The sequence below is a fragment of the Orycteropus afer genome, unplaced genomic scaffold (assembly GCF_000298275.1).
Source record: "Orycteropus afer afer isolate SDZICR_OR568_19922 unplaced genomic scaffold, OryAfe1.0 scaffold00580, whole genome shotgun sequence".
Classification (NCBI taxonomy): Eukaryota; Metazoa; Chordata; class Mammalia; order Tubulidentata; family Orycteropodidae; genus Orycteropus; species Orycteropus afer.
In genome coordinates, this window is record NW_006922167.1 from 1,541,239 (window position 1) to 1,554,935 (window position 13,697).

Genomic DNA, 13,697 nt, shown 5'->3' on the forward strand with positions numbered 1-13,697 from the left:
GGCTCCTGAAAGTCTTCCACATACCTGAGCCTTGCATCCTCCCTAGATAATATTTCCCTAAGTGGACTTTGAAGCCGGGGGGTTTGTCTACATCCCCCAACATCTTAGATCACTGCCCTAAATCCCTTAGCAACAACCAATCATCTGTACCCTCTCGCCCTGGTGCTGCTCCACCCCATATTTTTCCATAAATTTGTGAAAATACCGGGGCACGGGGTCTTTTGCTCAAGCCACTGATTTGGTAAGGGCAAGGACCCTAACTTAAGTTAGCTAATAAACTTTCCTATTGCTTTTGCATTGTCGTAAGTTGGCATATTCCTCGCGCCGAGCTACTCCTTCATAACCTGGGCACAACACTAGGCCCTGGGGTTATATGAAGAATATGACATTTCCTCTTGAAACTTCCTACCGGGATTAAGCATTATTTAATTATACCTGTGAAAAATGCTGGGAAATAGAAATACAGACTGCTATGAAAACATATAACAGGGGAATCTAATCAATTATTTGTGACTTTTCATTCAAATGGACTTTTATGGGAATTGGAATGTTATTGTCACATGAAGCACAAATTGGTTCACAATATTAGGTAAATGAGATGGGCAAGAATTTTAATATAATCCCAGTTTAGGTGTAGAAAAATATCAGAATGAGTTTTTATTCACCTTAGCCCAGGAATCTAGCTCCTGGCATACCATGGAGTCTTCTGTGGTACATCTTCTGGGACCTCTGAACATGGCTTTATCCCTGATGAGTGAACTCCAAGACAGTTCTAAATCAATGTGGCTGTGTCTATGATATACACCCCAAACAGGAAAGGGCTGTGAGGAGTTATATTTAGAAAAATTTCTGAAAAGATTCCAGAGACCATAGGTGCTTATTGGACAACCTGCATATGTGTGTATGGGAAGGGTGGGAGAGGATGAAAGTGTGGTGTTGTGGTTTAAGCCTTCTAGGCCTTGCTAGAAGCATCTAGGTATCTCAGGAAAACACACTATCTATTGACCTACCCTGAGAAACAGAATCAGACTTTCCAGGATGGACTTTCATGCCTCATGCCAGTCTATAATTTATTTTTTACTTTCCCTTATGACATTATGTCATTACTCATTTATACATATATGAAAGAAAGTTCCTCTTACATCAACCTTTCATAGAATATCTGCCATCTGAGATTTTGCTCAACTTCCTTTCACAATTGCCTGATCTTTCTCAGTACACACATATTTTCTAGTGTCATAACTTTCTTTGACAAGTTTTATTCATTGGTATATTCAGTTTCGGTTTTTCTCATGACAGGTTTTAATTTTATTTCATAATTAGCATAGCACATTTATTAAAGGCAGAATTTGGCTTCTTAATTTATATGAAGAAATGCACATTAAAATATTACCAATGTTTCTTTCCATTTTAAAAATTTAAATGACATTTATCAGTGCTCAACCTTAAAATATGAAATAATATCTTTACATTGCTTGCTTGCCAGCTCATTCCATTCAAAATTTGTATTTTTTTCTCTCTGTTACAAAAATTTCTTTTGCTTACCACATGTAATTTAAAGCACTGTGCATAAAAATGGAGCTTTTTTCCTCTGGATTATTGCAGAGCTCTCTGTCTGGTGTTTTAGCACTATACATGAGCACACCTCTAGAACAATAACACTAGCTTAAATTCACGAGCAATCACTATGTACCAAGAAGTGTGCTAAATGCTTGATCTAAATTATCTCATTTAATCTCCATTTCACAAGTAAGGAAATGAAGGCTTGGGTGTTAAATAACTGCTTAAACTAATACAGCCAGATTGCAAGTGTCAGGACTAGGTCAATGAAAGCAACATCCGTAAGTACATATTAACAAGTACTTTAAGAAATTGACAAGGAATAGATTGTGGTGTGGAATTGTTAGCGCTCATATATTTATTAATATAATTAATACATTGATACTGAGCATAGAATTACAATTAATGTAAGTGAGGTGCACAGAGAGCTAGACAAACACAATGCTACAGTATCAACTGATACCGTATCCATGTATTTATTCCCTTTGCCAAGTGACTGTGAATAAAATGTCATAAATTTGAATTCTTACAATAGACTGCCTGGTGCTTGGTGGGTGCCTCTGGGCTCATATGTTCACTGTAACCTCATTTTCTGACTGAACAGGGTCAGAGGATAGATTCAAACACATCTTTGGACAATTTTATCTAAAACAATTTTCTTGAAGGGGATGGAAATATTTAGCTATAAGTAAGACTATTCAGTCAGCAGAACTATTTGGAAAGCATGTTTCACTCACTTTACTTTTTTTTTGCAGCAGCAGATTTGCCCAGTGTCATATGATATTTGAATTTCTCTCTATTTTTTTTTTTTTCCACTTTACTCTTAAGACATATTTGCTCTAAGGAACAGCAAAATCCTATTAGTCAGTACCATACCAGATTTTGTATTTTGAACGTTTCCTCAATTATATATCATTCTTTTTTAGAAACTTTTCCTCAGTCTTCTAACACTGAGTGCCAAGTAACTGGTGAATTTAAAACAAAGATAACTTAGGCTCTGCCCTTGGAAAGCAGAGGTAGTCAATACAAAATAGATCCATCCTAAAGCAGTCTGCAAGAACAGAAAATGTTGCAGAGAAACTGTATTAAGTGAGGCATGAAGAGAAGCTATTTCAGCTCTATTGACTTGAGGGCAGGACACATATGCATTCAAAATAAAAGATTTCTTAGGCTTAGAGATTTTTAACAATAGGAGCTGATGATCAATGTAGGAAAGAAACATGCTCTAATGATTTTTTTAGACCAGACCAACTTGACCTTCCATTTTTCATAAAGTGTTCCAATAGATCCATGTAACTCCATTTTTCTCTCCCAGCTTCCCAAATAATTATTTTGATTCTTGTATTTCCAATGACCTTCTGAAATGCTTTTATGAAGAGTAGAAGGGGAGAGAGAACCATGTTGCTCAATGAATGACTGAAATATTCAAGGGCCATGAACATAGTAATAAAAGAAAATTCATCTAATCATTTAAAAATCTATCCCAATACAATGTTTCTAGTCATTAAGCCTGCGTATAGAGGCTACCTATATGTGATTTTTTTTTCTCATCAACTAGAGCAGGATTCCTTAAGCTAGAGATCACATCTTCCAACACTTCTTGGTACTTCAAAACATCAACCAAAATGCTGAACATGAAAATATCCCTTAACAAGGCATTTTTAGACAACGAATTATTTGAAAGCTAAGATAAAACCTCTGCTGATTCTAGAGAAATGGAGGGCAAATCTCTTGATATTAATCTGTTTGTAGAACAATCATAAAAAAAGAATGAAGGAAAATGGAGAAAGCCTAAGAGTTATGTGAGACACTATCAGGAAGAAGAATTTGTGTGTAATTGTAATTCGAGAAGTTGAGGAGCCAAAAATAAAAAAAAAGCTTCCCTAATATCATGAAAGATGAGGAAATTTCCATCCAATAAACTCCATGAACCCCAGACAGGGTAGACCCTGAAAGAAAGTCCCCGAGATATGGCATAATCAAACTTTTTAAAACCAAACACAAAGAAAGAATTCTGAGAGCAGCTCATGAAAAAATGAAGTATCACCTACAAAGGGGCACCAATAAGACTAAGCATTGATTTCTTGGCAGAAAGCATGCAGGCAAGAAGGCAGTAGATGACATATGTAAAATCGTGAAAGAAAAGAATTGCCAATCAAGAATCATATATCCAGCAAAACTGTCCAAATTTGGTAGTGAAACTAGGACATTCCCAGATAAACAGAAATTAAGGGAATTTGTAAAAAAGAGATAAATCTTGCAAGATATATTAAAAGTGGTCCTTTGTACAGAGAACTAATGACATTAGACAACTACCTTAGATTAAGACACAGACAGCATCACCTATAGATACAAACCCAGACAAAAAATTCTCAAATGTAAAATAAAGCCACAAAACTGAAACAGGATCCAGAGATGTCAATCAGTAAACAATGGTAACCTCAAAACAAAAAGAGGGAATAAATGATTTAGTTATAAATTTCCATATGGAGAGGAAGTCAAGGCAATATCAAGATATAACAGACTGCTTTAAGTTCAAAAAGGAAAAGGTAAATTCCAGAGAAACCACAAAGAAAATTAATAAATCTATTCACCAGAAAAAGAAGAAAATCAAAAAGTCAGCACACTAAAATCAACAACGATAAAGGAAACAAAAAGACAATCCATAAGCAAAAAGAACCCAAAACAGAAAATTAAATGGAACAAAGAAACAATTAACACTACAATAAAAAGTATAATCTACTTCCATAATGACACTACCTCAGAAACCCAAGGAGGGGTCGCTATGAGTCGGGTCCGACTCAATGGCAAATAACAACAACAACAAAAAGTATAATAAACTGACAGAATGGATTTGGAAAAAACCCAATCTATCAATATGTGTCCGACAAGAGACATAGCTTAGACACAAAGACCTAAACACATTAAAACCAAAGATTGCTAAAATAAGTATCACACAAACAGAAACCAAAGACAGCAGGGGTGGGGCACAGTAATCTCTGATAAAATAGGCTTTATGTCAACATCCATTGTTAGAGACTAGGAAGGACATTATATGATTATTAAAGGAACAATCCACCAAGAGGACATAAACATAATAAATTCTTATGCACACATTGCAGAGCTCCAAAATACATAAACCAAACACTAATGTAATTGAAAAGAGAAATGGTTCTACAACAATAGCAGGAGACTTCAATACTCTTTTTTCATGATAGGCAGAACAACTAAACAGAAACTCAACAAAGATAGAGAAGATCTAAATAATATAATTAACCAACTTCACATTAAAGATACATACAGAACACACTACACAACAACAACACAGTACACATTCTTCTCCAATGCACACAGATCTCTAGAATAGATTATACGTTAGGCCACAAAGCAAGTCTGAATAAATTTAAAAAATTGAAATAATGGAAGGTATCTTCTCTGATCATAATGCTATAGACCAAGGAAAAAAATTAAATACATAAAAACTGAATAATATATTACTTAAAAATTATTGAGTAATAAAAGAAAAATGAAATAAAAGATTCTTAGAATCAAATGAGAATGAAAACACAGCATACTAAAACTTTTGGGACACAGAAAAAGCTGTGCTCAGAGGAGAATTTATAGCAAAAAATTCAGGTATCAGAAAGACAGAAAGGGCCAAGATCAGTAGCTAATCCCTATAATTCAACTAAATAGAAAAGGAACAGTAAAAGAAGTCCACAGTCACCAGAAAAAAGGAAATAATAAAGATCAAAGTAGAAATAAACAAAATAGGAAACATAAAAACAATAGAAATAAACAAGAGTAGAAGTTGGTTCTTTGAGAGAATCAATGAAATTGACAAACCACTGTCCAAAGGGAGAAAAGAAAAAAATGAGAAGATGCAAATAACCAAAATAAGAAATGAGATGGTAATATTACAATATAGCCAACTAAGATTAAAAAGACCATAAGAGAATATTACGAAAAAATCATACATGATACACCAAACAAATTTGAAAAGCTAGCAGAAATGGACAAATTTCTAAAAACACACTACTTATCTACACTAACACAAACAGAGGTAGAAAATTTGAATGGACCCATAATAAAAGAAATTGAAGATGTCATTAAAAATAACTTACAACAGCAACAAAAAGAAAACCTGGTTGGCTTCACTAGAGAATTCTACCAAACCTTTAGAGAAAAGTTGACACCAATTCTACTCAAACTATTCCAAAAAATAGAAAAGGAAGGGATATTCCCTAATGCATTCTATGAAGCCAACATAACTCTGATACCAAAGCCAGGCAAAGACACCACTAAAAAAGACAATTACAGACCAATGTCTTTCATGAATATAGATGCAAAAATTTTCAACAAAATTCTAGCCAATAGAGTTCAACAGCATAACAAAAAAATAATACATCATGATCAAATGGGATTCATACCAGGTATGAAAGGATGGCTCAGCATTAGAAAATCAATCAATGTAATAAAATACATAAAACAAAGGTAAAGAAATCTCAGAAATTTGATAAAATTTCAGCAAAACAGGAATAGAAAGGAAATTCCTCAACATAATTAAGGGCATATATGCAAAACCAACAGCCAACATTATGGTCAATGGAGGAAGATTGAGAGCATTCCCCTTGAGAATAAATACCAGACAAATATGCCCTTTATTATCTCTCCTATTCAACATTGTACTGGAACTTCTAGCTAGAGCAATAGGCAAAAAGGGGAAATAAAGGGTATCCCAACTGTATTTCATTTTACTTGGATCCATAATCAACACCCATGGAAGCAACAGTCAATAAATCAGACGTATTGCACTGGGCAAATCTGCGACAAAAGACATCTTTAAAATGTTGACGAGAAAAGACATCACCTTGAAGACTAAATTGTGCCTAACCTAAGCTGTGTTATTTTCAGCCATCTATATAGAAGCTCCAAAAGCTCTGGTGGCATAGTGCCTAAGGCAATTGACTGCTAATCAGAAGGCTGGCAGTTCAAACCTACCAGCCACTCCTCAGAAGGAAGACTGGGCAATCCAGTTCCATAGAGATACTGCCTTGGAAACTGAAAGAGGGGTTGCTATCAGTTGGAATCTACTCCATGGCAGTGAGTTTAGTTTTTTTAGTATGTGCATGTGAAAGCTGGATAATAAATAAGGAAAAATCAAAGAAAAATGGATGCCTCTGAATTGTGATTTGGCAAAGAATACTGAAAACAATATGGACTGTCAGAAGAATGAACAAATCTTTCCTGGAGGAAGTGCAGCTGGAATGCTCCTAGAAGTGAGAATGGCCAGAATTTGTCTCACCTACTTTGATCATGTGGTCAGAAGGGACCATTCCCAGGAGAAGGATATCATGCTTGATAAAGTGGAGGGTCAGAGAAAAAGGGGAAGACCCCCAATGAGATGAATTGACACAGTGGCTGCAACAATGGGCTCAAACACAGCAAGGATTGTGAGGATGGTGCAGGACTGGGCAATGTTTCATTCTGTTGTACACAAGGTCACTATGAGTCAGAATCGAATTGACAGCATCTAACAACAAAATTGGAAGAGAAGAAGGAAAACTATCTTTATGCACAGATCATATCTTATACGTAGAAAATCCAGACACTACATAACAAAGTTACTGGAACTAATAGAAAACAAACAAATGAAAAAAAAAAAAAAAAAAAACCAACCAAACTCACTGCTGTCAAGTTGGTTCTGACTCATCTGACTCATAGCAACCCCTCTTTGGGTTTCTGAGGCGGTAGCTCTATGGAAGTAGATTACCTTGTCTTCCTTTCCAGGAGTGGCTGGTGGGCTTTAACCGCCAGCCTTCTGGTTATCAGTCAAATGCCTTAGGCACTACACCACCAGTGCTCCCAGAACTGATAGAAGGATTCAGCAAAGTGGCAGAGTAGAAGATCAACACATAAAACCAGCTGGGCTCCTCTACACTAACAAGCAGGACTTTGAAATGGAAATCAAGAAATCAATACCATTTATAATAGCCCCTTAAGGGAATAAACCTAAACAGGGATGTAAAAGACATGTGAAAGAAAAACTATAAAACATTACTGCAAGAAATTAAAAGAGATCTACATAAATGGAAACATTCCATGTTCACAGATTGGAAGACTCAACACTGTGAAAATGTCAATATACCAAAAGTGATCTATAGATATAATGAAAACCCAATCCAAATTCCAACAGTCTTTAACAAAATGGAAAAAGTAATCTCCAATTTTGTATGGAAAGGAAGGAGGATAAGAATAGCAAACTTAATACTGAAGAAGAACCAAGTAGAGGCCTCTCAGTTCCTGATCTCAAAACTTACTATACAGCCATTGTAATAAAAACAGCTTAATACAGGTACAAAGACAGACACATAGATTAGTGTAATAGAATTGAAAACCTAGAAGTAAACCTGTCAAAGGCAGATGGTCTTTGACAAAGGGTGAAAGTCCATTCAATGGGGAAGAAGCAGTCTCTTTAACAAATGGTGCTGGCAAAAGTGGATATCCATATAAAGAAAAATTAATTAGGATCCATACCTCACACTATGCACAAAAACTAACTCAAAGTTGATCAAATACCTAAAAGTAAAACTAAAACTATAAAGTTCCTGGAAGATAACATAGGGTCATCACTAAGGAAGTTAAATTTTGGCATAAACATTCTATCAAACAAAACTAAAAATGCATGAATAACAGAACATAAATTAGGTCTCCTAATAATTAAATACTTCTGCTCATCAAAAGACTTTGCAAGAGAGTAAAAAGACAATTTAAAGACTGGGAAAAACTCTTTGACAATGACATATCTGACAAGGTCTAATCTCTAAAATATATAGGAAACTTCAACAGCTCCACAACAAGAAGACAAATAATCCAATCAAAAATTGGCAAAGGACATGAACAGACACTTCACCAAAGAGGATGATCAGGTGGCCAACAAATACATGAAAAGATATTTGTGATCATTGTTGTTGTTGTTGTTATGTGCCGTCGAGTCGGCCCCGACTCATAGCGACCCCTCCTTGGGTTTCCGAGGCAGTATCACTACGGAAGTAGGATTGCCCAACCTTCCTTCCGAGGAGTGGCTGGTGGGTTTGAACCGCCAGCCTTCTGGTTAGCAGTCAAGTGCCTTAGCCACTATGCTACCAGAGCTCCTTTGTGATCATTAGCCATTAGAAAGATGCAAGTAAAAACTACAATGAAATACCATGTCACTCCTGCAAAAATGGCAATGATAAAAAAAAAAAATAACAACAGAAAACAACAAATGCTGGTGAGGTTGTGGATGGGGGAAATGGAACTCTTCTACATTGCTAGTGGGATTGTAAAATGCTACAATCACTACAGAAAACAGTATGACATTTCTCCAAAAAGCTAGAAATAGAAATACCTTATCATTCAGCGATCCCATTCCTAGATATATACCCTGGAGGCATAAGAGCAGTGACATGAATAGACACATGCACATCTATGTTCATTGCAGCACTATTCACACAGCAAAAAGATGGAAATGACCTAAGTGCCAATCAAGAGATGAACAGATAAACATCTAGCCTGAGAAGAGAACAACTAGATGGTGCTGGCTACCAGTACTGGCCATTCTGACTAGGGTAACAATAGAAGGTTCCCAATAGAAAGGGAGAAAAATGTAGAACAAAACCCAAGTTCCAAAAAAAAAAAAAAAGGCCATATTTACTGGACCTGATAGAACCAAAAGGAACCCCCCAAGACTATTGCCCTAAGACACCATTTGACTTTGGAACTCTCAGTGGTCACCTTTCATCCAAATAATAGACTGGATTATCAAAGAAAGAATATTACCCATGAATACTCTGCTCCCTTAAATAATCAACTATATGAGACCAAATGATTAACATTTACCCTAAAAGAAAGATGAGAAGGTAAAGAGGGGCAGGAAAGCTAGATTAACGGAAACAGAACAAAAATAGTGGAATAACGAGAATGTTGACACTTTATGAAAAATATAACAAATGTTATGGAACAAGTTATGCAAAAATTGCATAAAAATTAAATGGGAACCTAATTTGCTATGTAGACTTTCACCTAAAACATAATAAAATATTAAAAAAGCACAAATAAACAACTATACCAATTCTTTAGTTCTCACCCGCTGCTGTGGAGTCATGTCTGACTCATAGGGTCTCTTCCTTGGGTTTCCCAGGCGGTATTACTACGGAAGTAGATTGCCCAATCTTCCTTCTGGGGAGTGGCTGGTGGGTTTGAACCACTAACCTTCTGGTTAACAGTCACATGCCTTAGTCACTATGCCACTAGAGCTCCCTCTATAGTTCCAAATGCCTGAAAATAGGACATGTGTGCACTTGTCAACAATACTGTTATGTAAGATAGAACATGAGCCAGCAGCCCCCATTTAAGACATACAGGATGAGTCAGAATGAGTCTCATTCATTTTACCTAGTCAGCCTCAAGGAAGCTCTGGTAGCATAGTGTCTAAGGCATTTGACTGCTAACCAGAAGGCTGGCAGTTCAAACCCACCAGCCACTCCTCGGAAGTAACGTGGTGCAATCTACTACCCTAATGATGTTGTTGTTGTTACCTGCCGTCGAGTCGGCCTCGACTCATAGCTACCCCTCCTTGGGTTTCCGAGGCAGTATCACCATGGAAGTAGATTGCCCCATCTTTCTTCTGAGGGGTGGCTGGTGGGTTTGAACCGCCGGTCTTCTGGTTAGCAGTCAAGTGCCTAGTCAAGTGCCTTAGGCACCATGCTACCAGAGCTCCCAATGATATTGCCTCGGAAATCCAAGGAGGGGTCGATATGAGTTGGTTCTGAGTCTGCAGCAGTGAGGTTTTTGTTGTTGTTGTTGAGTCAAGGTTCTTTGGGTTTGTGTTCAGAGAAGCAGTTAAGTATGAGGAAATTGGGGAAAAACAGTGAAAATAAAGAAAAGGAGGAAAGAACCATGAAGATTTTGAAGACGGATTCAGACAAGGAGGTGGAAGAAACACTGACTTAAGAGTACATTGAAAGGAAACAGAGTACAAAAATTGAGCAGGAGACTAACAAAAAAAGTGAAGCTGTGATTCAGAGGAACTTTAAAAAAACAGTTGGAGAATGTCTTTACATGATGATAATAAGGATGATCATTCTTTTCTTTATTTGGATTTTACAGATGATCCAATACTTTATATACATTCGTAAGCTGAATTTCTGAGGCCACAGAACTGCCTAGTGAGCATTTTATTTGTTTTTATTAAACACAGATAGGAATGTTGCTGAAGAAATGATAACAATGATATGTTATGATTTTGAATATATGGTTAAATGACTAAAAACACTATCTCATAAAACCGTGTTTATTTGACTTAAATAATTGATGTTTAAAATATTTAGACATCTACTCACCCCACAGAGAGGAAAGGCTCCTTCGATTCAAGTCTATGAAAAAACATTAAAAATTTATTTTAGTATAACAATATACTGTACATTCAAAATTGGTTTTACATGAATGTGACAGAATTATTATACTTGTTTGGATGAAAATGAATAATTTAATACCAATGAAAAACTATAAATAATACATTAAGACCTAATCTGGAGTAATTTAAATTCTGGCTGGATTAATGCAGAGGCTAAATAAAATGAGAGAGCCTTGGAATGGGAATGTAGCATTTAAATGATATATTAAGATAAAGAAAATGTTAGTTTAATTTTAATTTGCACTCTTTCATTCTACTTACTTTCATTATTCATGGTAATTTGTTTGTAGAAGTTTCAGTATAATAGCTACTTGTGGTTACTGGAATAGTAAAGAAATTTATAATATATTTGGTTACATCTTGGCTGAGTAATTTATTTCCAGGGTAAATATATAATGAAGAGGGAGGCAGCATGCCATTCACTCTAGGCCATTTACAAGTGCCTCATCTTTTGGAGCTTGGTGCTAGGTCACAGATTTGGGACATATTAGGGATGTCTTCTAAGAACCTGAGTATTTTCTGTACCTTCTGGTATGTCAAGGAAGAATTCAAATCATTAAATCTCTGGTTAATCATAACGTATCATTTTCTGAGGCTTATTTTTCTCACTTGTCAGATGGCTAGGCTAGTTTCCAGCTAATTTTCTGATTTCATAAATTAACTGTATATACTTTGCAAAAGATAAACCAGGAAAGGATCCAGTTCTAAATATTAACTAGATAATAATTAAGAAGACTAGTGGAGCAAGCTACTTCCGTAGGGATACTGCCTTAGAAACCCAAGGAGGGGTTGCTATGAGTCGGGTCCGACTCGATGGCACATAACAACAACAACAGTTGATAAGTGAGAAGCTCTGGTAGTGTAGTGCCTAAGGCACTTGATTGCCAATCAGAAGGCTGGCGGTTCAAACCCACCAGCCACTCCTTGGAAGGAAGACGGGGCAATCTACTTCCGTAGTGAAACCACCTCTAAAACCCAAGGAGGAGTCGTTATGAGTTGGGGCTGACTCAACAGCACATAACAACAACAGTTGATACCTTGTCCATTTTATTTTTGAACAGGCTTCTTAACATTTGTCATGGTTTCTTTTTTTCTTTCCTCAGTTGTATGGAGTTGACTCTGTCTCTTGGTCATCCAAATTCAGGGCTCCAGCTCTAGGGAAAGGCTTTCTCTCTCTGTTGGCCCAGGGGAAGGTCCTTGTCTCCTTTCAACTTGTGTGGGCCCAGTGTTCCTTGAAGATCTCCATATGTCTTGGCATCAATCTTCCCTTGGGTCTAGGAGGTTCTCAGTGCAGGGACCCTGGGTACAAAGGACAAGCTCCATTCCTGGCTTTTCTCTTTTGAGGTCTCTCCCCCTCTGCTTGCTTCTCTCTCCTTGATCTCTTTTAAGATAATAGTTGATGGAGATCACACCCTAGGGAAATTTTCCTAACATAAGGTCAGGGCTATGACCTAAATAAAGGTGTTGGGTCCCACTCTAATAAGTGATCTGTAATCCACTCCAATTGATTGGCTTATCACATCATGGGGGATGTGATATCACATCATTATACAACTGGCATAGCCAAGTTGACACATTTATGGGAGAAACAATTCAATCCATAACAAGTTACTTATTTGGATTATTGACATTTTGATAATACTACTTCTCCCTTATTGCCATTTAATGTACTGTTGTTGTTGTTAGATGTCGTTGAGTTGGTTCTGACTCATACCAATCCTCTGTATGACAAAACAAAGCATTGCCTGATCCTGTGCCATCCTCACGATCCTTGCTACGTTTCAGCCCATCCTTGTAGTCACTGTGTCAATCCATCTCAGTGAGCATCTTCCTCTTTTTCGCTGACCCTCTACTTTATCAAGCATAATGTCCTTCACCAGGAACTAGTACCTCCCAATAACATGTCTAAAGCAGTGAGATAAAATACTATGCTTCTAAGGAGCATTCTGGCTTTGCTTCTTCCACAACAGAGTTGTTCATTCTTCTTCTGTTGTTGTTGTTATTTGCCGTCAAGTAGGCCCTGACTCATAGCGACCCATCCTTGGGTTTCTGAAGCAGTATCACTACGGACGTAGGATTGCCCAACCTTTCTTCCGAGGAGTGGCTGGTGGGTTTGAACTGCCAGCCTTCTGGTTAGCAGTCAAGTGCCTTAGGCACTATGCTACCAGAGCTCCTATTCTTCTGTTAGTTCATGGTATATTTAATATTCTTCAACAATACCATGATTCAAAGGTTATCAATTTGTGATTTAATAAAATTTGAAAAAAATAGATAAATATAGACACTAAAAGGGTCCATTCTCTTTGTATTTGCCAATAGTTTTAGCCTAGTATTTATCAGATTTAATGTATTTTTGTAATTTTCTTATGTAAAGTGCTACCCTCTCCATACTTCTAGTTCTCCATTTCTCTTACTTCTTATACTGTTCCTCTTGACTCTCTCTACTGGGTGCCTCTTTTGTTGTTGTTGTTGTTATGTACCCTGGAGTTGGACCTGACTCGTAGCGACCCCTCCTTGGGTTTCCGAGGCGGTATCACTACGGAAGTAGATTACCCAATCTTCCTTCTGAGGAGTGGCTGGTGAGTTTGAACCTCCAGCCTTCCGGTTAGTAGTCAAGCGCCTTAGGCATTATGCTACCAGAACTCCTCTTAGTGGCATGGAATAATATAAAAAATTAACC

General features: G+C 36.8%; 1 protein-coding gene across 1 annotated transcript in view; it reads right to left on the minus strand.

Annotated features, from left to right (window-relative positions):
* RALYL (RALY RNA binding protein like) overlaps window positions 1–13,697 on the minus strand; it is a 191,283-nt gene that overhangs the window by 113,867 nt on the left and 63,719 nt on the right. The window contains exon 2 of the mRNA XM_007956195.2: window positions 10,944–10,976. Coding sequence (XP_007954386.2) covers window positions 10,944–10,976 — 33 coding nt within the window. The remainder of the gene's footprint in view (window positions 1–10,943; window positions 10,977–13,697) is intronic.